Source organism: Lemur catta, chromosome 15 (genome assembly GCF_020740605.2).
Source record: "Lemur catta isolate mLemCat1 chromosome 15, mLemCat1.pri, whole genome shotgun sequence".
Taxonomy (NCBI): domain Eukaryota; kingdom Metazoa; phylum Chordata; class Mammalia; order Primates; family Lemuridae; genus Lemur; species Lemur catta.
The window spans coordinates 19687328-19714268 of NC_059142.1; the positions used below are offsets into that span (position 1 = coordinate 19687328).

The 26941-nt window shown below is 34.8% G+C and overlaps 1 protein-coding gene across 2 annotated transcripts in view; it reads right to left on the bottom strand.

Moving 5' to 3' along the window:
- NLK (nemo like kinase) overlaps positions 1–26702 on the bottom strand; it is a 145240-nt gene extending 118538 nt beyond the window's left edge. For both annotated transcript variants that reach the window (XM_045525405.1, XM_045525404.1), the window contains exon 1: positions 25889–26702. In XM_045525405.1, the coding sequence (XP_045381361.1) occupies positions 25889–26346 (458 nt within the window). In that variant the 5' untranslated portion in view covers positions 26347–26702. The remainder of the gene's footprint in view (positions 1–25888) is intronic.
- Positions 26703–26941: the final 239 nt, after the last annotated feature.

Genomic DNA, 26941 nt, shown 5'->3' on the forward strand with positions numbered 1-26941 from the left:
CTGGTAGTACAAAATGGTAAAACCACTTTAGAAAACTGTTTGGCACTTTTAATAAAGTTAAAGATATATCTGCTTTACAACCCAGCAATTCCACACCTAGGTATTTATCCCTGGAGAAATGAAAACATATATCCACAAAAAGACTTACATAGGAATACCTAAAACTAGAAATAACAGAAGAATGGATAAACAAATTATGCTATATTCATACACTGAAATGATTCAGTAATAAAAAGAGAAAAACACACTGATACGTGCCAGAAACATGGATGAACTGCAAAAACATTATACGTAGAGTGAAAGAAGCCTGGCACATAAGAATACATACATATTGTATGATTCTATCTATATAAAACCTAAGAACAAGCAAAATTAATCAAAGATGACAGAAACCAAAAAAGTAGTTTGCCTAGGGCAGAGGGAAGGGAACGCATGGTGGAATTCACTGGAGTGAACTTCCTGGGGTGATAAAATGTTCTGAAATTTTGATTGAAATAGGATTGAAATCTGATGAAAATGTTCTGTATCCTGATTGGGATGGCGCTTACTATTGTCAAAAATGTTAAAAAGGGATACTTAAGATCTCTACATTCTGCTGCATGTAAATTATAACTGCAATTTAAAAATTAATTTAAAAAAAGGAAAAGTGGCAGGTGCATTAGTAAGAGAAAAAACAAACTGTAGGAAAGGTGTTTTTAGAGAGAAGAGTTAGTACACACTCAGAAGGCTCAATACAATAGAAAGATATAAATTCTAAACTTCTTTGTACCTAATAAAAGCTTCAAAATAAAGCAAAAATTGACAGAACTAAGAGGAGAAATAATACAAATTCACCAGAGTAAGAGATTTTAACATATTTCTCAAAAGAAAGATTATGCATATAAAAATATATTTAATTATATAAAGTATATAATATTTAGATAACACAAATAACAAACTTTATCTAGTGGACAGATACAAAACATTACACTAATCTTTACACATATTTATAAAAAATGATCACATACAAGGCCAAACAGTAAATCTCAACAAATTCTAAGAAAATGACATAAACCATGCAGACCACATATTCTAATCACAATAAGATTATATCACAAGATAGCAACTTGAATGATAGCATAATGTCATTTTTGAAAATCAAAACACTTCTAAATAATCTACAGATTAAAGAAGAAATGAGACACACAAATATGGCCAACCAATTTTTTGAGAAAGGTACAAAAGCAAAAATCAATGGAAAAAGGACAGATTTTTCAACAAATAGTATTGGAACAACTGGACATCTGTATGTTAAAAAAAGAAGCTCTACCTAAACATCACAACTAATACTAGTATTAACTCAAACAGGAAATACAGATCTCAACATAAATCCTTAAACTATAAAACTTTTAGAACATAAGAAGAAAGCTTCATGACCTGCGTCACGCAGAGTTTCTAGATGTGACACCAAAAGTATGATCCATAACAGAAAAAAACTCATCAACTGGACGTCACCAAAATTTAAATGTTTGCATTGCAAAAGACACTATTAACATAATTTTTAAAAAAAGAACTACAGATGGAAGAAAAATTTGCAAATCGTACAAATGTGAAAGAGGCTTTATATCCAGAATATATAAAGATCACTCAAAACCTAACATTGAGAAAACAAACAACCCAACTAAACAATGGGCAAAGGCTTGAACAGATACTTTACCAAAAAGGATATAGAGATGGCTAATAAGCACTTGAAAAGATGCTGAATATCTTTAGTCATTAAGGAAATGCCAAACCATAATGAAACAGCACTATATACCTATTAAAATGGCTATAATTGGGGGAAAAAACATGGGCATTACCAAATGCTCACAAGCAACTCGAACTATCTATACTTTGACGGTGGGAATGCAAACTGCAATCACTTTGGAAAACAGTTTGGCAGTTCTTATAAATTTGAACATATAATTTGACCTAGCCATTTCACTCATAGGTTTACTCAAGAGAAATGAAAGCCTATGCCCACACAAATATCTGTAAGTGAAAGTTCATTCCAATTTGATTTGTAATAGCCAAAAACTAGAAACAATCCAAATGTCCATCAACAGGTGGAAAGATTTAAAAAGTTGTGATATATGAACATACAATGGAAAGGAACAAACTATTGATACATGTGACACAAATCATAAGGACCGAAATGTGCCCACTGGATTGCATACCTAACTGCTAGTTACTAACAGGTCACTGGTTATTTATTTGTCAGAGTAGTTTGAACCATATCGTATGTGTAAAAATGATTGTACATTGGATTGTGAATAAATGAGAGGTGAAGGAGTAGAGATAGGGATTGACAACCACTCTCTTTCAAGGAGTTTGGCTATGAAGAGAAAGAAATCAGGCTTTATAATACAGAGGATAATGAGGGCTGAATTTAGGTGTAAGCCTTGAGCATTTATAGACTAAAGTGAAAGGTACTATAGAGAGGTACAGGGTAAAAACCTGAGAGAAGAAGATAATAGATGGAGCAAAGCTTCTGGAAAAACTGGAAAAGAACAGGATCCAGAGACAGAAAAGTAGAGGAAAGCTAACTGTGCTGATATAACTTCATCTGTGGGTATAACAGGAAGTTATACAGTTCCTGCATCCTTTGGCTTTATTTTCTCTGTGAAATAAGCGATGAAGTCATCTGTAAAAAGTGGAGAAGAGGTGGAGTAAGAAGTTGAGTGGTAAAGGTTTGAAATTGCTGTGTGAGCAGTGGAGAAAAGAATTCACTTGAGACAAAAATGTAAGACGTGGTAAAGAATAATACTGAAGGCTCAGCAAAAGTTATAAACCATGAACCATGTCAAACTGCCATAAAAGTTTCTAAATGTGTAGGGATGAGCCTCAAGCAAGTTATGGGATAAGGGGAAATGTATTTGTTCATCACTGCCAGCCTATAATAAAGTTTGGGTCCATACCAGGAGTAGCATTGACCTAGACTACCACAGCTACCTTCTTCCAGCTTCTAGACCAGTTCCTACTCCAAGTCATTCTTCTTAGTACTGCCTGAGCTACCATTTAAAAATAAATCAGACAATTTTAATCATCTGTTTAATTCATTTAATAGCTTCCTAGATTCAGATAAATCTGAAGGTATTAATACAGTCAACAAGGTCCTTCATTATCCAACCTCTTATTCTTATCTCTTAGCAATCACGCTCTCATCCTATACTCTATAGCTATAATGAACTATTTCCAGGTCCTCAAACATACCATGATCTCGTGTCCCCATGCCTTTGTACATGGAATTCTCTCTGCTTGAGGCATCCTTCTCCCTCATCTCCTGACCTTTTCATCATCAAAATTTAACCCAAATATCCCTAATTAGGCCTACTAGAAAAAACTGCACTGCCTAACTGCATGGGGGTACCATTCACAACATAATGATGTGAAAAGCATCCCCTTAGAAATTGCACCAACTGAGGCTCTGGGTATCCCATCTACATCTTCCCACAGTAAGCATCCTGTGCATATCTATATGTATATCTTAACTGTAATTTGTTTACAGATATTTAAGTACAAGTTTCTTCCAGGTAGGGATTGTGTCAGGGAAGCTTTCTTTGTCTCACAAATTACGCTAGGTTTTTTCTGATTAATCACTCTGGTTTTCTCCAAAAAACAAAGATGATAAATGCTAATAGATAACAGCTAATATCTATTGAGTGTTTACTATACGCAAGGCATTGCAGCATTGCTCATACAGTATCACATTTAATTTTCCCAAGAACCTGAAATAGGTACCATTAATAATCTCTATTTTATAGAAGGGGAAACTGAGACACAAAGCAGTAAAGCAACTTGCCTAAAGTCACATGGCCAATAATAATGGAATGTGAATCTGGGTAGACTATCTCATGAGACTATAAACTTAAAATAATTTGTTTAAGCTGGGCACAATGGCATGCACCTGTAGTCCTAGCTACACAGGAGGCTGAGGTGGGAAGATTGCTTGAGCTCAGGACTTTTAGCAACACTTTGTCTCTAAAAAATATTTTTTAAATTAAAAAATAATAATAATTTGTTTAATGTCTGCCTTCCCTGCTTAATACCATACTAATTTTGTTCCCAGTGTACCCTCAAGGCCTAGTACATAGGTCTTTAATAAATATGTTTGCTAACTTAAAGATGACTCTAAATTCAGACCCTTACATTTATCCCTACCAAATTTCTGCTTGTCAGTTTCTGCCCATTTTCTTTTGGAATACCTGTCATTTACTATGTTAGCCATCTTTCCTGCTTCTCACTGTTCTGCAAATTTGTAAGCCTTCTATGTCATCAAATAACCAGTAAAAATGTTGCTAACTCCTATATTCAGGTTCAGAAAATTATTTTGACATCTTAAATATGGACATTTACCCAAATACTTAACAGAGATCACAGATATTTTAAAGGACTAAAGAATAGACATGTTACTTTGGTAGGGTTTCCCATAAAACTTCATTTTACCTTAACTTTTCTCAAGGTTTGCAGTTTTCCAACAGGTAAATCAACAGTCTTTCCCCCATTTCATTCAGTTTAATTATTTCTTAGTTTCTGAATGCACTTCTCAGGGTTTCTCATTTTGTCACAATTCCTTTCTGCTAACCCCCGATTTGTCACAAAACTCCAGAGAAGAAAGAGTAGGGAACAAGATGTTTCGTATTAATAATTGAACTTTTGTGAGAGTGAGGGAATAAAACTTCTACAAGTTTGACTCTACAATGTAACAAACAAAAAAAGGGATGACTTCTTAAAAACAGAACAGTTGTCAACCTGTCTTAATGTAATGATTTTTGATAAAAGTTATTTATCCTGGTTTATTGTGTGAATTATACTACGGTACACACAACTTTAATATTAAGCTTTTCCTCATTATCCAAACCACATCATTTTAGTAAATTTTAAATTTTTACTTAAAACATTGCACATCGCAAGTTCTGATTTTAAAAAGAATTTTTTTAAAAAAATCCATACATTGACTTTAAGAATCCTCAGTCATTCTCAGCAACTTTCTAAGTGTTATAAAGGAAACTCAATAATGGTATTTACATTCAATGAAAGAGAACTAAATGAAAGGAAATTGGTAAAAAGTTAGTATTACACACAGAACTGTTTTGACCATGAGGGCACAGAATTAAGCCACTAAATGAAGACTACGGAGTCATCATTCTAGGAATTCTAAGAAAATGCTAACAACCTGCTCCATATATAATTGCTTTTCTTTCTCTCTTTTTTTTTTTTTTGGAGTTTTAATATCTTATTCTTATTTATGCAGTTTTAATAGGCATCACTTTCCAAACCTTCTCCACTAAAGTACATGGCATTGTTTCCTAAAAGAAATAACTAGTTGGTCCGAGGGTTGTGGGTTATTGTTAAGCTGACTGTTAAGCTGATTTAACCTAAAAGAAATAACTTTATGATTTAAGAAGTCTAATATTATTATATCCCCTATATAGCAAAACTGAAGGTAAGACGCATAAGTTACTAGGGCATTAATCTAGTGCACTGGATGAAATAATCTCTGTGTCTCCTCTATTTGACAAACACAAAATAAAGCTTTCAAGGAAAGAAAAATTGCATTTCTAGTTTTAAGGAACGAACCTTCATTAAACATTTTCATATTCAGTGGTATTGAGGATACAAGCAGATATGAAGTATGTCTTACAGCTGAGACCTCCACAAACCATGTGATAATTTATATTACTCTAAAATTCAAGTTAGAAACTCAAGTGATATTGAAATATCACACAAATTAGCTGGTGCTACTTTCGTCACTAACACTGCTGGATCATAACTAAGGTGGCAGAAAAATAATCTCTCGGTTAGTTCCAGAACTTTTTTAAAAAAAGTCTTTTCAATTTGCTTCTAACTATAAGATTATAAACACCTTTTAAAAATACCTCATAGAATTACAGAATGATAAAACACTGAAACTGGAAAAACTAGTACTTCAACCTCCAACTCTTGGCAACTTGAATCAATAGGGAAATCTATTTAAAACTAACTGGTCATACCATCATCTCTTATATACCATGTTCCTACAGCATTGTGCTAAGAATTAGTTATCTGAGGATGCAGCTTTTTTTTCTTTTTTAAGAGATGAGGTCTTGCTATGTTGCCCAGGCTGGTCTTGAACTCCTGAGCTCAAGTGATCCTCCTACCTCAGCCTCCCAAATAGCTGGGACTACAGGTATGTGCTAGTATGCCTAGCTTAGAATGCATCTTTATATAAGACAAGTGCTCAATATTAAAATTTAGAAATTATTCAACTCCCAATTTCCCTAAAATTCCCTAAAACTCAGATTCAAAAAACAATATAATCATTATAGTTTATGTGAAGAGAAATATAATTACCTTTAATTCAAAAAATTATTTTTGTTTGGTAGGGTAAACAAAGTGGTAACCTTATGCAACTATCTTTGACACTATAATGGACACCATAAAAAGTTAGCTAGAGAGAAATTTAAAAGGTATGTCTCAAAGAAGCATTTATATATAATATTTACCTAGTTTGGTCTTTCCTCTGGTTTGAGGAGCCAAGGACTGGGCAAAATACGTGCAAAAGATACATCTGATGAAGAACTGTTACCCAAAATATACAAACAACTCTTAAAACTTAACAATAAGAAAATGAACAGCTCAATTTAAAAATGGGCAAAAGATCTAAACAAATACCTTACCAGTGAAGGTATACAGATAGCAAATAAACATGGAAAGATATTCAACATCATGTGGCATTAGGGAATTTCAAATAAAAATGAGATACTACTGCACAGCTAAAAATCCAAACACTAACAACACTAAATGTTGGAGAGGATGTAGAGCAACAGGAATTCTCATTCATTGCTGGTGGGAATGCAAAATAGTATAGACAGTTTGGCAGTTTCTTGCAAAACTAAACATACTCTAACATATGATCCAGCAATTGTGTTCCGTGATATTTACCCAAATGAACCAAAAACTTATGTCCACATAAAAATTTGCACATGGATGTTTATGACAGCTTTATTCACAACTGCAAAAACCTGGAAGCAACCAACAAGTCCTTCAGTAGGTAAATGTTTAAACTGGCATAATACAATGAAATATTACTCAGTGCCAAAAAAAAATGAGCTACCAAGCCACTAAAAGAAATGGAAGAACCTTAAATGCATATTACTAACTGAAAGAAGCCAATCTGAAGGGGTACACACCATATGATTCCAACTATGCAACATTCCGGAAAAGACAAAACTATGGAAGCAGTAAAAAGATCAGTGGTTGCCAGAGGTTAAGGGGGAAGAAGGGATTAATAGGCAAAAGCACAGAGGATTTTTAAGACAGTGAAACTATTCTGTATGATACTATAATGATGGACAATTGTCACTATATATTATATTTGTCAAAACCCACAGAATGTACAACACAGAGTAAGCACTAAAGTAAATTATGGACTTTGGGTGATAATGATTTGTCAATGTTGGTTCACGGACTGCAACAAATATGCAGGTGAGGGAGGCTGTATATGTGGGATCAGGGGGTATATGGGAACTCTGTACTTTCTGCTCAATTTTGCTGTGAACCTAAAACTGCTCTAAAAAATAAAGTCTATTTTTTAAAAATCTAAAATAAGATAAAATAAAGCAGATTATATCTATGATCAAGTGGGATGTATCTCAAGAATGTAAGGTTGGTTCAATATCCAAAAATCAATTAATATTCAATACCCTTTCATGATAAAAACACTCAACAAACTATAATGGGAGAGAATTTTATAACCTGATAAAGGGTATCTGCAAAAAACCCACAGCTAACAACATACTTAATAGTGAAAGGCTGAATGCCTCCTCCTTAATTAAGATAAGGAACAAACACAAATATCTGCTCTTGCCTCCTGTATTCAACACTGTACTGGAGGCCCTTAGGGAAATTTAGCAAGAAAATGAAATAAAAGGCATCTATATTGGAAAGAACAAAGTAAAACTATTTCTCAAATCTTAAAGAATACATTAGAAAACTATTACAATAAAATTAGGTTGCAGGGTACAAGATCAATATACAAAAATACATTGTATACACAAGCAATGAACAATGCAAAAATGAAATTAAGGAAATAATTCCAATTATATCATTAATAACAAAATACTTATGAATAAATTTAACAGGAAATATAAAATACAATCAGAAAACTACAAAATTGTTTAAAGAAATTAAAGATCTAAATAAATGGAAAAACATTCCATGTTCATGGGATGGAAGACTTAATATTGTTAAGATCACAATATTCTCCAAATTGATTTAGAGATTCAATGTAATTCCTATCAAAATCCCATCTGGCTTTTTTGCAGTAATTGATAAGCTGATCCTAAAATTCATATGGAAAATAAAGGGACCCAGAATAGCCAAAACAATCTTTAAAAAGAACAAAATTAGAAAGTCACATTTCCCTATTTCATAACTTACTACAAAGTTATGGTAATCAACAGTGTAGTACTGGCAAAAGGACAGATTTATAGATCAATGGGACAGAATTGAGAGTCCAAAAATAAACCCTTATATTTATGGTCAACTGATTTTCAACAAGGGTGCCAAGGCCATTCAACTGGGAGACAGCAGTCTTCAGCAAATGGTAATGGGACAACTGGATATCCACATACAAAAGAATGCAGTTGGACCCCTATCTCACACCATGCACACACAAAAAAATTCAAAATGGATGACAAACCTAATTATAAGAGCTAAAACTATTAATATAAAACTCTTAGAAGAAAATATAGAGGCAAATTTTCATTACCCTGAGTTAGGCAAAGACTTCTTAGATATGATACCAAAAGCACGAGCAACCAAAGAATAGATAAAATACATTTCATCAAAATTAAAAACTTTTGTGCTCCAAAGGACACCATCAAGAAAGTGAAAAGATGATCTTTCTGCCATCTTTTCGTGCTGGTGCACATGAATGTCCTGGATAATGTTCTCAAGAGCATCAACAGTGTCAAAAAGAGAAGCAAACATCAGGTTCTTATTAGGCCATGCTCCAAAGTCATTGTCCAGTTTCTAACAGTGATAATGAAACACAGTTACATTGGAAAATTTGAAATCACTGATGATCACGATGGGAAAATTGTTATGAACCTCACAGGCAGGTTAAACAAGTGCGATCTGCTCCAGATTTAATGTACAACTCAAAGATCCAGAAAAATGGCAGCATAATCTGCTTCCATCCTGTCAGTTTGATTTCATTGTACTGACAACCTCAACTGGCATCATGAACCACAAAGAAGCAAGTCAAAAACACACAGGACAGAAAATCCTTGCACTTTTTCTAGGAATGCAATACATACGTGTACAAATAAAGTGCCACAATGGGGGGTGGGAGGGAGTGAAAAGACAACCCATAGAATGGGAGAATATATTTGCAAATCACATTATCTGATAAAGGACTGGTATCTAGAATACACACAGAACTCTTACAATTAAATAACAAAAAGACCACCTAATTTAACAATGGGCCAAAGCTCTGAACAGACACGGCTCCAGAGAAATCCAAATGGCCAATAAGTACAGAAAAAGATGTTCAACATCATTAGATATTAATTATCAGGGAAGTGCAAATCAAAATCACAATAAGGCACCACTCACACACACACTAGTATAGTTATAATAAAAGAGATAATAATAAGTTTGTCAAGGGTGTAGAGAAATTAGAACACTCATACACTGTTGGTAGGAATGTAAAATGGTACTGCTCCTTTGGAAAACACTCTGGCAAAAGTTAAACATAGAAATTACCAGGTGACCCAGCAATTCTAGGTATATACTCAAGAAAAATAAAAACATATGTCCATACAAAACTTGTACACAAATGTTCACAAAGACCATTATTCATAATAGCCAAAAGTACAAACAATCCAAATGTTCAAAAACTGATGAAGGGAGAAACAAAATAGTATATTCATACAATGTAATATTATTCAGCTATAAAAAGTGATAAAGTACTTATACATATTACAACATGTACGAACCCTGAAAACATGCTAAGTGAAAGAAGGCTGTCACAAAACACCATATACTATATGATTCCATTTATATGAAATGCCAAGAAAGGTCAAATCTACAGAGACTAAAAGCAGATTAGTGGTTGCCTAGGGTTGGGGGAATTGCAGAGAATGTGGAGTAACTTGCTAATGGGTATGATGTTTCTTTTCAGTGTGATGAAAATGTTCTAAAATTAAAATGAAAATTTATTCCGGGAATATACTAAAAATCATTAAATTGTACACTCTAAATGGGCAAATTGTTAATATGTGAATTATATCTTTAAAAATCCACTTTTTAAAAAAGCAAGTAATAAACACAAAATTCAACATAGTGATTTCCTCTTGGCAGGGGAGGTAAGACAGAGAGATGGGACAGGGAGGTGCTTAAGGGCAGCTTCAACAGTGTTGGTTATGATCTATGTCTTAGGGTGGGTAGTATGTTCATGGGTATTCTTTTTTATTATTCTTCATGACCTCCATCACATATTTTTAATATATATCAATATTACATTTGTTTATTTAAAGAGCAGAGGCCTTGATTGAAGCCCTATTCTGCTACTTATTAGCTGTGCAGCCATGGGCAAGTTATTTAGACCTCTTTGAGCTGTAGCTTCCTTCTCTAAAAATAGGAACATTATCATGTATCTCTTAGGGTTATTCTTTATAATAAAGAAACTCTTATGGTTTCTTTAGAGTTTTTTTATTATAAAAGCCAAAGTGAAAATCCACTGTAATTCCACCTCACCAAAATAACCATTATTAGTAGATATCCCAGACTTTTCTAAAACATGAATAATAATTTTTTATACTTTAAGGGGACATCGATTTTCACTTAATAAATTATGGACATCTTTTAAAGATAACCACTCCACTATTCATAGATATTTAGGTTGTTTTCAGTCTGGGAGGAACATAAATAACATTAAATGAACATTTTTATAAATATACCTTTGTATCCAAGCTCAATGACTTCTTTAAAAGGTCTGTGCATTCAATTTTGAGAAACTGCTCTCCCATCAAGCCTCCAACAATCTACAAAAATTTGAGAGTGTGTTTCACCACATCTACAACTGTAAGGGTTATCACTTATTTTAAAATGTTGACCTAGCAGGTTAACTTTATTTCTGCATTTCTTTATTAATGAAAGTGAGAATCCTTTAATGGTTTTTAACAATTTGTATTTCTTCTATGAACAGCCCATTCTCTAGCTTTTGCACATTTTCTTTTGGGTTATTCACCTTTATTTCTTATTGACTTTAAGAGCTCTTTAAATATTAAAGATATTAACTTTTGTTTTTCATATATGTTGCCAATATTTTCCCTTAGTTTCTGGTTTCTCTTTCAGGCTTTTATAATGGTATATTTTACCAAACATATATCTTAAATTTCTTCGTAGACAAATCTGATGCTCTTTTCTTGTTTTGATGTCAAGATAATAGGCTCTTTCCCTCCAAGATTATAAAAAGATTATAAAAATAATAATAAACACAGTTATCGATATTTTATTTTTTGGCTTTGTTTATTTAAATCTTTAATCCACTTGGACTTTATTTTTGTACATGATGAACACAGATCTAACTTCATTCCTACCCACTGTCAGTTAAATATCTCAACGAAGGTACAAAATAAACCAGTGGTGTGCTGGAACTGATTCATACTGCTCATGAGAGACTATATTTTCTGGAATTTTGCAAGCTCGTTGTTAAACATAGCCATAAAAAACTATATTATATAAACTTATAATAAAATAAATCATATTTAAAACACAGGTAATAAGTATCAGAAATCATCACTCCCTAATTATCTTATTATAATTTATGCTCTTAAGGTTATTTAACACCTACTTTATCTCTATAGTAAAAATACTACATAATGGTGTGCTACTGCATATCTTTTTCCAATTCAACATTTAGTGACTTCACATTAGTGGCTTGAAATTGGACATTATAAGAGTATTTACGCCACAGAAATCAGCAAATCCTTCAAACTACAGCTTTTTTATTTTTCAGAGAGTCTGTTGATAAACATATACCAGCATACTAGTGGAATAAGCCATTCTTTCCTCACTAATTTTAGAGAGGATCTCTAGCACATACTAAACTGCTATTTACTCATAAGTTTATAAAACAGAATAAGGAGTTTAGAATTTTACTTTTTTTCTTCTGCGCTAGCATCACAGACTGTTTTGGTATGTTTTGATGTATTAGATGAGACTTTGAACAGTTTCTATTAACTGGATCTCTCACTATTTTTCTAACATGAGATCACAGCATTGCATTGAAAAGGGTATTTTCCCTAAACAATTCAACAGCATTCTTAACTTTATGCAGATTATAGAAAGCAGTATAAATAAAGGACTATTTCTTTTCAAAATAAAGGACTACTTCTGGACATAGTTAGATACCATATACTATTTTTAGATTACAGCTCTTACTCTTAAAAAAAAATCTGAACACAAGAAAATAAAATCACTACCACACAGTTGTCTACATCTCTCTATTAAGTATTCGCTCATAAAAATTCCTCCTTTGCAGGAGGAAGTAGGGATCTTGAAATATACAGTCGCAAGAGTTAGTGATGGTACTCTTCTTTGAGAGTAGCCACCACATACAAACTTAGCATTAGATCTTTCTTTCCTTTCTTTCCTGCTTTTTAGAGACAGGGTCTTGCTGTGTTGCCCAGACTGGAGTGCAGCGGCTATGCACAGGCACAATCATGGTACACTACAGCCCCAAACTCCTGGGCTCAAGCAATCTTCCTGCCTCACTCTCACTAGTAGCTGAAACTACAGGCACCCATCACTACACCCAGACTTGCAATTCAACAACAAGCAACCAACCTGGACCGAGTTAGGCTCTGGAGAAGCAAATGAAACATGACCTCAGCCTTTGAAGCTCTTGTCATTTTTAGTGGATCAGTGGGTAGAGAATGAGCGCAAGTGGTTATAAGCATTTGTTTTCATTAGCATTAAGAGAGAGACAGAAACAAAGAGATTGTCTTCTAAGAATGGGCATCTACTTTAAGAGGAAAAGAAAATCAAGGTATGAAAACTAGTTAAAGTTTGCCCACTTATAGAGACAAGCTGGTATATGTTGGTAACTAGACCCTCAGCACCTAACACCAGTTAAACATTATAGTGTCCCTATTTTAATGTCTTTCCTGCTCAGGTATTGTAAGAAGTCAGTGATTCATTCACAGATACTGATACCAACTGCATCAAGTAAACCAGCAACTGCTGCCTATGTATTTCTTTACCTGTCACAAGCCATTTAGAACTCCAGCTACCTCATTTTAGGTGTCGAAACTATTTAATAGCTGGGTTGACTCAGTAGAACCACCCTTTTTGCATCTAAACCAAAAAAAAATCTCACTTTTAAAGGCTTGCTGTCATGTGATTTCTAGTAAACATAATATCTCATACTGTAGCCTAGGGAGCAAACACAGCAGCTGTCCTTTTTATACATACAATTGTGGCTTAATATACACAGAGCAATGATTTCAACCATTTCCAATCATTAACTAATACTTTAGATGTTAAAATCTATTTCTTGGGGCTTTGTACTATATACAGAAATAATCATTACCCTTTGAGAAACAATGGCTCATTTACTGAAAATGAGTTTAACAAAGGAATTATTTGGTAGTGAAAAATACAGAGCAGTGAATTGGGTGACACAAATCACAGCATCATCAGCTCATGTGACTACATTAGGGTGATTTACTTAAAAAAGAAAAAAACCATAACTATAGTAACTAAAAATTTAGCTTCAACAATGTAATAGCCTTAATCATGTCCTCTGTCACAGAATTGTAGAACTAGATCTTAGGATTCTTATTTTGAAAATGTTCCCTTAAGTCCCAACCTGAGATAAATACCACAAAAAAGAAAAACTTTTCGGAATGGAATATTTCTATTCTGCCTGAAGCTTAGTTTTGAAACTGGTACATGTTTCAGTTACACATTTGATTCACACTGAATTTTGTTTTAAGTATTAAGAGAACAAAGAGCATTCCAAAATAGTCACAAGTTTTAAAACTTCCAGCTCCTTCTCTAGTTGGAGAACATACAAAACTTATTACATGCAACAGTGAGTTGATGCAGTGACCATAAACTTCTTAACACTGTATGTCTAAATTCATTTGAAACCCAATCTCAGCAAGTTCTGTAAAAATAGCCTCAAAGTTGATAATGCAGAAGTCACAAAATGTTAATCTAGAAGACAGGTTTAGAGGTATACTGTACAATTCTTTTCAATTTTTCAAATTAAGGTTTAAAGTTTTTCAAAAAATAAGGGGGATGATACGCTTAAAATAGATACACAACACAGTTACATATAACATGAAAAGACTGAGCTGTTCCTTCACCAAAAACCTTGTAGCTTGCATTAAACCAGAAAAGTTGGAGTCACTGGCACATACAAAACCACCAAAAGAATACTCTATATAACCTATGGGTTTTTTTTCAGATGTATTGTTCCTGGTTTCATTTACAGAGTTTTTGTTTTTTATTTGTTTTGCTTTTATATGAACACTTCCTCCATTTTCAATAGGCATTAAGTTGGACAGGTATTACTGGTAAAGCAGCAAAAGAGCAAAGGTTTTGGCTCAGCTCCCAACCAGCTGTGTGACCTTGAACAAATCTCATAGTTTCTCTGGGTCTCAATTTTCCCATTTATAAAATAAAGCAGTTAAACTAGATACATTCTAAAGTATCTTCCAACTGTATAAACAGAGGTGGAGCTCTAGGCTTGTGAGAATGAAAAAGCCCCTAAAACAAATGACCAAAATCTACCTTTGCAGTATTAGTGAAACAAACAAGATATAAAATTGTAAATATACAGTGTGCTCATGATCCCAACTCTAATACTATTATAAACACACCCACACATTCCAGGTAGACAACTTGTAAACCAATACACCAAAGTGCTATTAATGGTAATCACCGAGTTGTAGGTTACAAGCAACTGCTTTTCCTTTCAGCTTTTCTCTATTTTTCAAGTGTCTTACAATAAACACATTATTTACTTTGATAACGGGGAGGAGAGAATAAAACAGAAAGGAGAAACCTTCCTTGTATGTGCTAAAGGAAATTTTACATTTGGAGAGCATTCTAGAATTTGAATGAATTTTTCAAAAACAGTTGGAGTTAATCAGAAATGAAATCTCTAGTGAAGTCACATACCTGATAGTTGTCAATAATCATACAAAAGCTGTTAACTATTTTCCCTAAATTAGTAAGTTTTCAGGAGGTACTATTTTTTTTCACTTATACTGAAACTGGTAATAATAAAGATAGCTAACATTTACACAGTGCCAGGCACAGTTCTAAGACTTTACATATATAATAATTTGTTTAATCCTCACAACAACCCTACTATTACTAGATATACTATTACTATCCCCACTGTACACATGAAGACTATGAGGCATACAGCAGCAAAATAATTTGCTCACAGCTAATGAGAGGCAGAGCTAGGATTTAGAGTTAGTCTGTCATCACAGTACAGACACTTAACTACTAAACTACAATGTTCCTTTAAAATGTTAAAAACGTTGTCCTCCTCAGGTCATTCTTTAAATGCTTTTGTTTTGAATGTTCTTCTAAACTATTTTTCTTTAAACTGAAAAATGGCCAAACTTTTACTAGCTTAAAATTATGATTCTTTTCCAAGTCATTACTTCAAAGCTACCGGGAATATAATTTAATCTCCATACATATCACTAAGTGAATACTATTATAACACCTGAGGAATCAGACAGCATTAATTAATGAGTTTAATATTGGAATGTTTTAATAAAGAAAGGTGCTTTATTGATTGACATTATTTGTCCTCATGAATCTTCTGGAAAGAGTCCCTACACCCATTCTAAAATTTCTACTTTGTTGAAATGATGTTTTAAACCGGGTTATAATTAATTAGTTTGGGTTTTTAAAAGAATACACATCAATGTTTACTCTGAACACTGACTATAATACACACCCAGTTAACTTCACAATAAGCCCAATTACTGTAACATGCAGAACCTGGGAAAACGAACACAGAGGAAGCCAATCAATTAAACATGGTTGAAGGTTCTCACACAATTCTGAGTCAGTTCAAACCCAAGCCAAGTATACATGTGTCCCCTTTCCTGCATAATACCCACAATACTTACCATTTTTTATGGCTTCTACATTACTTTTAATAAAACCCAAATTTCCCTCACATCTGTATTACTAAATTTCCAGCCCTGTTGAGATAAATATAGAAATCAATAATTTTCTATTTTAAAAAATTAGAAAAGAGAGGAAAGTGGAGAAGTGGGAAAAAAACCCTTCGCACCAGGCTGTGTTAGATGTGCAATGAGACAATCACCCGATAATTGCGCCCTTTGGGTACTTCTGCACTGGTAAGATAATACAGTGAAATAGAGTCACCTGGCTTATTTCAATTTACTTACACAATTTGCAAATCTGCCACCCTCTGCCATGGCACATTAAGAAAATTAGCATGTAAGAAAAATCACCTGCTTATGTAAATTGGAAGATGATTTTTATCCATGTAGACAGGAAAAAAAAAAAGCTGCAATCTGGGTCAAATGACTAATTTTATCTATTTGTTCAAATGTCTCTCCTCACCTTTTCTCTGTAGCTTGGAACAAGAATTTTAGGTCAAGGAATGGATAAACAAAAAGTTTCTGTGTTGTCCATTCCCCTGTAAGAAGTTTGCTGGCTGACACTATTGAGCACTAAACTAAAACTGAAAACAAGACTGAGAAGCTTATATGGATGACAAAAACCACAACATTGAGATGTGGGAAAAAAGAAATCAATGGGAGATGATCTGCTCTAATTGCGAAGAAAAGCAAACATGGCAAGGATCAGATACCAATTTTGCCTTTGCTACTTTAGGCAAACAAAGCTTCAGAAAAGAAAAGAAAAATACCCCAAATAACTCAGGGCCAGCAGGACAACTTCTCTACAGAGAACATTATTGCAGTTAGCTCTATAAGCACACCCGGTCAAGTTCTGAGTGTCTGACGTAAGTTAGATAAATGCGTTATCTTGGTCATTAATGACTGCTTTCCTAGCATCCACTGCTGGTATTCATCCCTCCTATTTATAACTGTCTAAATCTCCAGGTCCAGGGATGGGCCTGGCTGATACAAAAGTAATCCCATCTCCATGGGCAGTGACTGGTTCAGAAATGACTATATAATCCAATAAAAGCGAAAGAGACTCTACAACTGTGCTAGTCAATAAGGTAGTCAGTAGCCACATGTGGCTACTGAGCACCTAAAATGTGGCTAGACCAAACTGAGACATGTCTTAATGTAAGCATTAAGACACACTCTAGATTTTGCAGACTTAGTATGGAAAAAAAATCTCATTAATAATTTTATAGTGATTACATGTTAAAATGACAATATTCTAGACATAGTGAGTTAAATAAACTATATTACTAAAATTAATTTCAGCTGTTTCTTTTTATATATTTTACTGTGGCTCCTAGAAAATTTAAAATTACATACATGGCTTTCATTAAGTATCTACTGGATAGCCCTGCTGCTTTTTGTAAAAGTGCTCCCTTCCTCTTATACAAAAGCTTTAGGAAGTTAGTCACCTCTAAACTATGCCTTAAACTGCTATAGCCTTAAAGATGTGTCAAAGCTCATTTTCTAGGAGGCTCATATGCAAACCAGTAAGTCCCCTACCCAAATTCTAAATTTAAAAGAGACTCCTGGGAAAAAAAAACGTGTTAAAGCAACTTGTAAATTAATGTAAGCACTGACCCCCACATCATCTTACCTGATTACTAACAACAACAAAAAAAAGACAAAATATTGAATAGAACATTAGATTTCATTTTAAAATTTTAAAATCACTCAAAATATTTAAGAAAGCAAGTAAGTCTAAAACACCAAAAAGGTAAAGTACTATCAGAAAAATAATAGTATCAAATTGAAATGTAGGAAGAAATTGATTGCTCATTTACAATTAGGCAGGCTCTCTTCCACAACTGAACCACATGTATAATTCTCCTCATTAATAAGTCAATAACAGGACAAAACAAGTCTCTTGAACAAACTGCACATTTAAAATCTGATCCCAAATTTGAAAACTCTATAAAAATCATCACACTGAAACAGAGTGACATTTATCTCACTCTTCCTTTAAACAATTTAGTAGTCCTGAAGACAGAAAGTTGTCTTGTCTCACTAGCAGACTCTACTACCCAGAAATATTGCCACTATGTCTTACAAATATTAATGCCATTTTATAATAGAATCTTAGGAAACACAAGAGTTTACAAATGAGGAAACCAAGGCTCAGAAGTTTAAATAATTTTACCAAAGTCATAGGGTTGTTGGCAGAAAGGCTAGGACCAGAACCTCATCTCCTAACAAATTTGGTTTAGTACCCTATTACTGTATCATTAAAAAAAAAACTCTTCCCAAGGAAATACCACCTTGAACATCAAATGCTCTGGTTTATTAAAATAGAAATAAAAACTCAGGATTTGGAAGAATTTTATTGACAATTTGAAAATAATAAAAAGTGCTGCTAATACTTAAGATGTTCTTTAGAATCAAACATACATGTATATTAGAGAGGGAAAAAAACCAAACACAATCATTCCCTCAAATGCCATCAGTGATCTACTTGCTAAATGCAATGGCCTTTTCTCCACCTTAATTTTCTTTGACTTTTTAACTGTACCAAAGATCACTCCCTAACAATCTTCTGCCATACTTAGGTTGTCAATCACTGTGACCACATTTTCCTGACTGCCCTTTAGTTCCACTTCCAGCAACTTCTTCCACCTACAACTGCAAACATTCCCTAAGGCTCAGACAGACCTCAGCTAACCCTACTCTTCTATTTACATATTTCCCGCACTCCCCCCCGCCCCCCCAATATGCTGTATAACTGTTTATGTGCTGTATGTACATATGTGCTTTATTCATAAAAAGAGTAAGTTTTGCCCCCCCCATTATTAATAGTTCCTCAACTCTTTAGCACGACATTCCAACTTCTTCATGATCTAGCTCTAGCTCACACCTCTACCACCTCCATTACTGCATGTTTAACAACTCCAGTCCTGGGGTCTCCTGCATATGGGCCCATCCACCTAGAATGCCCTTCCCCATTGGTTCACCTCTCTTTCATTCTTAAAACTCAATTGAGGCATTACCTATTCTAGGAAGCGTCCGTATCTTCCACAGAAATCCCTCCTCTATGCTCCCGTAATATCCAGGGCCTATCCTATTACTGCATTTATGGCACTGAATTATAATTATCCATTTACAAATCTATCTCCCCCACTAGGTCATAACTGCCTTTAATCCCTATCATGCAACACAGTGCCTGGCAAATAGCCAACACACAATAAATGAGTATTGTAAGAACAAGTGAAAGTAACATATCCTTAAGTTTTTATTTAATGTTTTCAAATTTAGTTTCAACTCTCCACCAAGGCTGTGGACTCTCTGAGTAGGGATGTGTCATTTTTCATACTGTTTACTTAACTATAAACTCCTTCAAAGCAAGATCATGACTTAAACATTCCTCCTCAATACCGAGCACAATACAAATAACAGCATAACTTTGATGGAGGCTTGCAAAATGATTTATAGAACTAAATATCTTCATTCAGAGCCTACAAAAGTGCTGGTCCATAGCAGGTTGACAATAAAAATATGACGACTAGTGAGTTCCAAAAGTGTCAAAAGCATTCACTGTCTGATAGTAAATATGATTCAATTAGCCAAACTAATTCAAAACACAGATACAAAACTGGGTTTAGGTAAAGAACACCAATCATTATGTGTACAGACACCCCTGTACACACTCTACCCACACCATTACAACTAATTATTACAGTACAATCTCAGCATAATTCCCTTAGAAGTCGCCTTTTCATAATGCTAGAGTGCCAGAATTTTTTCTAATGCTTCTTAGCTAGGTACCATAGAACTACAGACTAGGTCTATCATGACTTGTCACATGCTCATTGACAGTATTACAACTGTTGCCTTAGGCACTTTCTGTTACCCCTAAGCAACAACAGGATCAAACTGACAAGCTATTTTAGTAAGGAAATCATTGTTGATCTGCATTAGATTACCCTATTAACAATTCACTGGAGTATCATGGACACACAGGGACTCATAACTAAAACCCAAATACAATCATATAATGAAAGAATTTCCACCCAACAACTTCTTTCCATTTATTGGTTGGATGACAAATGAAAAAGTTTCTTTGGCCTTGACAATTTCCATCAATGAAACCAAATCAGCATATTATGAAACATCCAGTATATGAACAATTGATTTTTGAATAGCTAGGACATCAACAAATCTAGTAATAACCACCAAGAATAGCCACTCAATTATACAATATAGAAGATAGGGAAAACTATGACGCTCCAAGTTGTGAAGATAATGAAATATTCTAGTATTCCATTAGAGGACTTTTTATATCAGGGAACGTTTCTACAGCTGCCTATGCTGTGAGGATAAAAACCCAGAATTTAGACTCAAATATATATTCAGTTAATGTATTTTGGAAATATTTATTCTTCTGGCATAGCACATGAAAGGCAACTGTATCTGCCCCCATTTCTCTTTCAGGATGCACACCCAGAGGTACTAACTGGTGGCTAAAAAGATGGCATTTAATTTTGAGGGATGATGTTGTTTTAGCTTATGTGAAAAGGCAGTGTTTCTGAAATGACTTCTTTTAATAAAAAACCTTTGTCTTCTTTTTTTCTAAGTTGATATTCAATTGTACAACATAAAATTTCTCCCCAAGAATAAAACAAATTTGTTGTGCTGTGGTTTTGCTTTATTTTTTCTTAATTTTTGTTTTTAAACATATTTGGATAATCTTGTTAGGAGCCTAAGTACAAAGTAACTTTCAATGTTACAGGCTATGGAGTTTCAATCACCAAAAAACTGGTACAATATCATTAGATTGTGTTACTTTTATTCTTTAGCTCTCTTTGCTTTCTCTACTTTATGATCCTGAACCTGCAGTTTCTAAAAGTAAGTTCATTTGTAGTTAAAATTAACAGTATAGATTTCCACATTTCTAGTTTCACACGGATGCTTTGTTATGTCTAGAAGAGCAACCGTTTCCTTTTTATGGTGCAGGCTCTGCTTCTTCAAAGCTCTTTTCACAAAGCAGACCCCCCAAAGAATCCAGCTGTGGCTGTTAATCTTGGCTGATAGTGAAGAAACTTCTCAATACTACAGATTCTTAACCTGTAAAACACAGTTAATAACAAAATACACTTTAGTATACTACTCTTTCTGATGCAACTTAATCCAGGATTTTCCACAAACATATTTCAAAAGCATTCTCCATTTTTCCCAATTATAGTTTGCTACTTGTGGAGTAAGAGGACCAGAGAAAACATAAGAAAAAAAGATGCCTCTAATTTTCACAAGATGAAAAAAGCTAGACAATCTTCGCCATACATGAGGGTTTCAACTGAATAATTTTCCGTTAAATCACACACATTTCCTCCACCTCTCTGGGATCTTCCCTAGCAATTCACATTTTTTCATCCAAATACAAGTAAAATTAATTTCCACTAAAGCTGAACTTTGACAATAAGGATTTCCTTTATTTGTTACATTCTGCAAAGAAAAAATTAGTTTCCTTCCAAGCATATAAAAATCCATAATACTTTCCAAAACAGTGCAGATGATCCGACTAGAACACCTACCAAGTCCATACAAACATATGTATTACTTTCTGTTTTTAATTAATTGAGAAAACAGGACAGAATATTTTCCTCTTGGCTCTAAATTCAACCTTTTTTTTTTTTATCTCCATGGCATATAACACCTATGGTATTTAAAGTTATGCCTCCAAAAATAGTCTGCATGTTGATTTCATCTGATAAATCTGACAATCTATGAAAATACTTCCATGCACATTAACACAACAGCTTAATTTTTCCACCAACAATAACTACAACAAAACAGCTAACATTTATTGAATGCTTACTGTGTGCTAGACAGTATACTCATTGATTTGCAAGAATTACCTCATTTAATACACCGATCCTGAGATAAGTACTATTATTAGCCCTATTTTATAGATGAGGAACAAAGAGGTCAAATAATTTATCAAGATCACAAGAGCTAGTAATATCACTACAGTGATGCTCAAGTTTTGAAAGACATAAGTAACCTGCTGAAGGTATCAGAATAATAACATTCAAAGCCCTCCAACTTTAGTTGGAGTACAAAGGCAACAGACCAAATCAATGCCAGGATCTTTGATCTTTAAATTAATCAGACAAGTCCCAAAGCAAAACACTAATTTTATAAAGCAGATGCTTTTCCCAGACTCACTTTTATCAAGGTGCCAATATGCATCATTAATTCAATCTATGATATTTTAAGGTTGTCAACTGCCAAAAACTGCCTGGGTTTAGTGGTCCTCAAACCACTCTCATGTGGTCAGCTTCCTCCAACTCTCAAAATTACGTATTTCATAAGCCCTCGCTCTTTGCCCAAAGTTGTCATATCCTTAAGCATAGCATTTTCCTCTGGCAAAGGTGAATTACAAACAAAAAAAAATGTTAACAGATTGATAATACCCTCACCAAATGACTGAGGTTACTGTTCATGGGTTGTTTTGTGTTTTGTTTTTGCATTATGAAATTGTCCATTTGGGATTTTGGAAGCTATGACGTCTGACAAACAAAGTCAATTATACATGATGTCTTGATAACCCATGAACAATATCCTATCAATGGAAATGAATGTATCTCAGGCTACCCCACAATCACATTACCAGGCAAACTGGAACACTTACGTTGAGATAAAACACAGCAGACAGTTGTTAATGAAACCTTAATTGAACTGTCAAAGCACCATCTTTACCAACAAGCTAATGGGTGATTCACTAGTCTTACACAACTGTCCGATACTGATAAGTTATTCCACTAGTTAAATTCAGCAAAAAGATAGTCAGGTAGAGACTACTAAACTGTTCAGTGATAAATCTAGTAAAATGCTGCATCACTTCTACAAATATCTCTCCTTGTCTATGTGGAGGAACAACAATATCTCTCAAAATTACATACTGCTTTTTTAGCCATCAGTTAGTACCACTGGATGCATGTCCAAAAAAAGAAATGGAGGCAGATATTGTCCTTGTCATATGCTAGGCCAGAAGAATACTTGCAAAATGCTTTAAATGAATATATGTTTGAATCTAAGTGAATCTTATATTATCCAGGTAGTTATATGGTACTTTGAATCAAATGATGTATCACTGGAAGAATATTTTTATGTTCCATTTTAATCATCTTAGAATACAGTAGTTTCAGATTCATAAGGTGCTTTCTAAATTACAAAGAAAAATTTGTTTCAGTTCATTAAAAAGTAAAAAACCTAACTAATATCTTTAACTTGGGTATCAGAATACTAGTGCAATTCAGTCTGGTTTTCAGATCTCTAGTTTTAACAATCTTACTTAGATCACATAGCAGATAAATTTCAAATATAATAAGCAATTCAGACAGTAAGTCATCAATACGTAAATATAAAAATAGAAAAGTATTTGCATACTAAAACATATACCTGGAACTCTTCCCTTTTTTTAATACCAAATTATATTTCACCTGTAACAGCTGATAAAAATACTCAATGCAGCTAACTAGAAAACTTGGTTAAAGAAACAAAGAACTGAAACACCTGAGGACACAGTGAGAGGGTGACCATCTATAAGACAAGGAAGAGGCCTCAGAAGAAATCAAACCTGCACCTTGATCTTGGATTTCTAGCCTCCAGAACTGTGAGAAATAACCTTCTGTTGTTTAAGGAAAAACAAAGAAGGATCTGTTTATGAGATCAATTAACCAAGCAGTAAAGATGCTACCGTACTGTGCTAGGTACTAGGGAAAAAAAGAAGTACTACAGAAGACAGTCCTTACCCTCAAGGGGCTTACAAATGTAGTCAGTGAGACAAGGAAAACATGAAATAAGATGATGCACAAAGGAGTACTGCAAGTACATGGTACAAACTTCATAGGTGGTAGACTCTAGAATGGATTCAAATCAAACATATTTGGATTTTCAGATAGCAGTGATTCATAGTACCCACTAGCAGAATATTTGCTTTGTGAGATGTTTCAGCACTTCAGTTCTTTACTGCCCCTCCTTTTTAAAAAAATCTTTTCCCTTACCACCAACTTGAAGTTAAAACTTCTATAAGACACATCACCTTTTGATAGAAATGCAACTGAATAATGTCTTTAGAATATATTCAAGAATGCTGCAACTCATTTCCCTTTAAGTATCCCTGGTTCTTTGCATGGTATGCAAAGCACTGAAAAGAAAGCAAGCATCCAGATCTAAGAAAATCCAAATTCTAAAAGTAATTATAGTAAATCAATGAGAAAATGTAAAGGAACAACCTTTTCCCTGTCTGCCTCTGCCACTGCTGTGCCCCCTTCCCCCAGTCCCCAACAGAAACTTGGAAATCCTCAAGGGTTAGTCAAGGATTGGAAGTTCATAGTGAAATCTCTGAGGATAGGCTATGGAAGAGAAGAAAGGAAGGCAGGAACCAGCAGGTCCCTGAGCAGAGTGACTGAGAGGCACCATTACCAGCTACTCTTTCCCATCTGGAATCCCACACACCTTGGAGAAGGGACCGCTACAGCAGCAACCTCCTTGGAGACTAGCAAGAAAACACAGGACTCTATTAGTTTTTTTTAAAAGGATCAGATCACTTAGTAGCCTAGATTATAAAATCTGAAATATAAATAAAGGCGACCAGTTATAATGCAAAAATGATACTCATAAATTTTAGCCTCAAAAACAATGACGAAAGGAGATATTTACCAGGCTAGTTGCAAGAGTTCATTTTCCTGTGGTAATGAGGGCTTTTCTAGACATTAACAAGAATCTATTTTGGGATGCACTGAAAATATCAATTCATCTATCCACACTGGAATTCTTAATCCTTGAAAAAAAACAACTCAGTTCACTCTAGTTTTGATAGGAATAAATATATTCTCTTATAAACTACTAAACTTCCTAAAAAGGGTAAATAAACCAAAATGTTACATATAAAAAACCCTTAGACTTTTTAAAATATCCTAGCAAAAGTAAAGCAGTTTCATTTGTTTAAAAAGTATATTTCCTACTACAGCAACTGACCAAGGGATAATAGTAACTTAAGAGGCACTAAATGACACTAAAACATTACACCGAATGTGGGCCATTGCATAGCTAGTCTACTAACCTCATTTGTGGTACTCATGTGTGATGCTATATTTAATGCATTCTTATCAAAAGGCTAAAGCTACATACTTCCCAACTGTAGCTTTACGGTTTAAAATAAACCACTCAAGCAATGAGCCCTGCCATTCTTCTGAGGATCAAGATCACGAAATAAGGAGTGAAAAGACAGAAAGGATAGACAAGTAGTTATGGAAAGTATATCCTAATGACAAGACTACTATAAAGGAATCCAGGTTGGGTCAGTCGTTGACATTTAACACAACCGAGCAAATGACCCAAACTAAATCAAAACACATGTGAGATGACCAAGGTCTTTGCAGGAGATGAGTTTTTCATACATTCATCTATCGATCTTACATTCAGTGGCTTGCTTAGGTTCTCAACAGGAAAGTTTGGTAGACAGCAAACTTATGTGTGTTACTCATGAGAAGGTGCTTTACCAAGCCTAGATAGCCAACACGTTAGGCCTCTTTACCAATTAAGTGAGAGTGGCTTCCTACAGTTGAGCTGAGAAGCTTGCTCCACTTTGGTCAACATGGAGAAAACCATAAGGGTTGACTCACCCAATCACAACCATGAGGAGAAACCATGAGAAGTGGTGTTTTTCCTTTGATACTCACCAGACAACACCAAAGGCTCCATATCCAATAGGTCTATCCGGTTCAATATCCAGCTGCTGTTGTGGATGATGCGAGTGCTGATGATGGTGCGCCTTAACTGTAGCAGCTGCGGCAGCCTGTACCTGAGCTGGGGCTGCTGCAGCTGGTCCAGGAGCCTGACCCGGTGCCGGTGATGGGAAATATGGCTGTTGTTGCCCAGGGTTTAACATGGCTGCAGCTGCAGCCGCTGCTGCGGCTGCGGCAGCTGCCGAAGAGGTATGCTGCTGTACAGGGTGTACAGCAGCAGCCGACCCCGGATGAAGATGGTGTTGAGGGTGGTGGTGGTGGTGAAGGTGAGGAGGAGGGAGGTGTGGAAGGTGGTGGTGATGGTGGTGGTGGTGACCTGCTGCTGCTGCAGATGTACCGCCATTGTAAGCCGCCATCATTTTTGCATTGGCTCTTGCGCCACAAAGAGACATTCAAAAAAATGCCCTTTGATTGGAAAGCAAACTGGGTCAAGCTGTCATTTGGCCATTTAAAAATGAAGAAAAACCACTCACTCCACCTCGAAAAACATAGAGCGTAACTGGCTTTATGTCTTCATCAGTCGATCCAAACAACTTAGAGGATCTTGGTGTTTAATTTTGGGGTGAGCGTGTGTGGAAGGGTGTAGGGTGCCCAAAAAAGGAAAAAAAAAGAAAAACGAAAAAGAAAAGAAAAAGGAAAAAAGGACCCCTTCCCCCCAGGATTCCTGCCACAAGTGGGTACTAAAACTCCATTCTTAATTTGGGGGAGGTTCCAACTTTGAATGTGGGAATAAAGGCCAAACCTCCCGACCCCCTGAACTCCACACACGAAAAGGATCAGGTAACACACCACCCGTGGAATCTTGTAAGAGGGTTGACTCATCTACCCCTTCCATTCCCACATCCTTTTCTAAACACCTACCACCTCCTCAAAAACACAATTTTTAAAAATTCCAACCACCCTAAATTGAAAAGATGGGGGGAAATTTTCAGGGAAACCAGCTTCCAGCTGCCCCCCCTCCAACTCTCAGGCCCTCCTACATCTCCC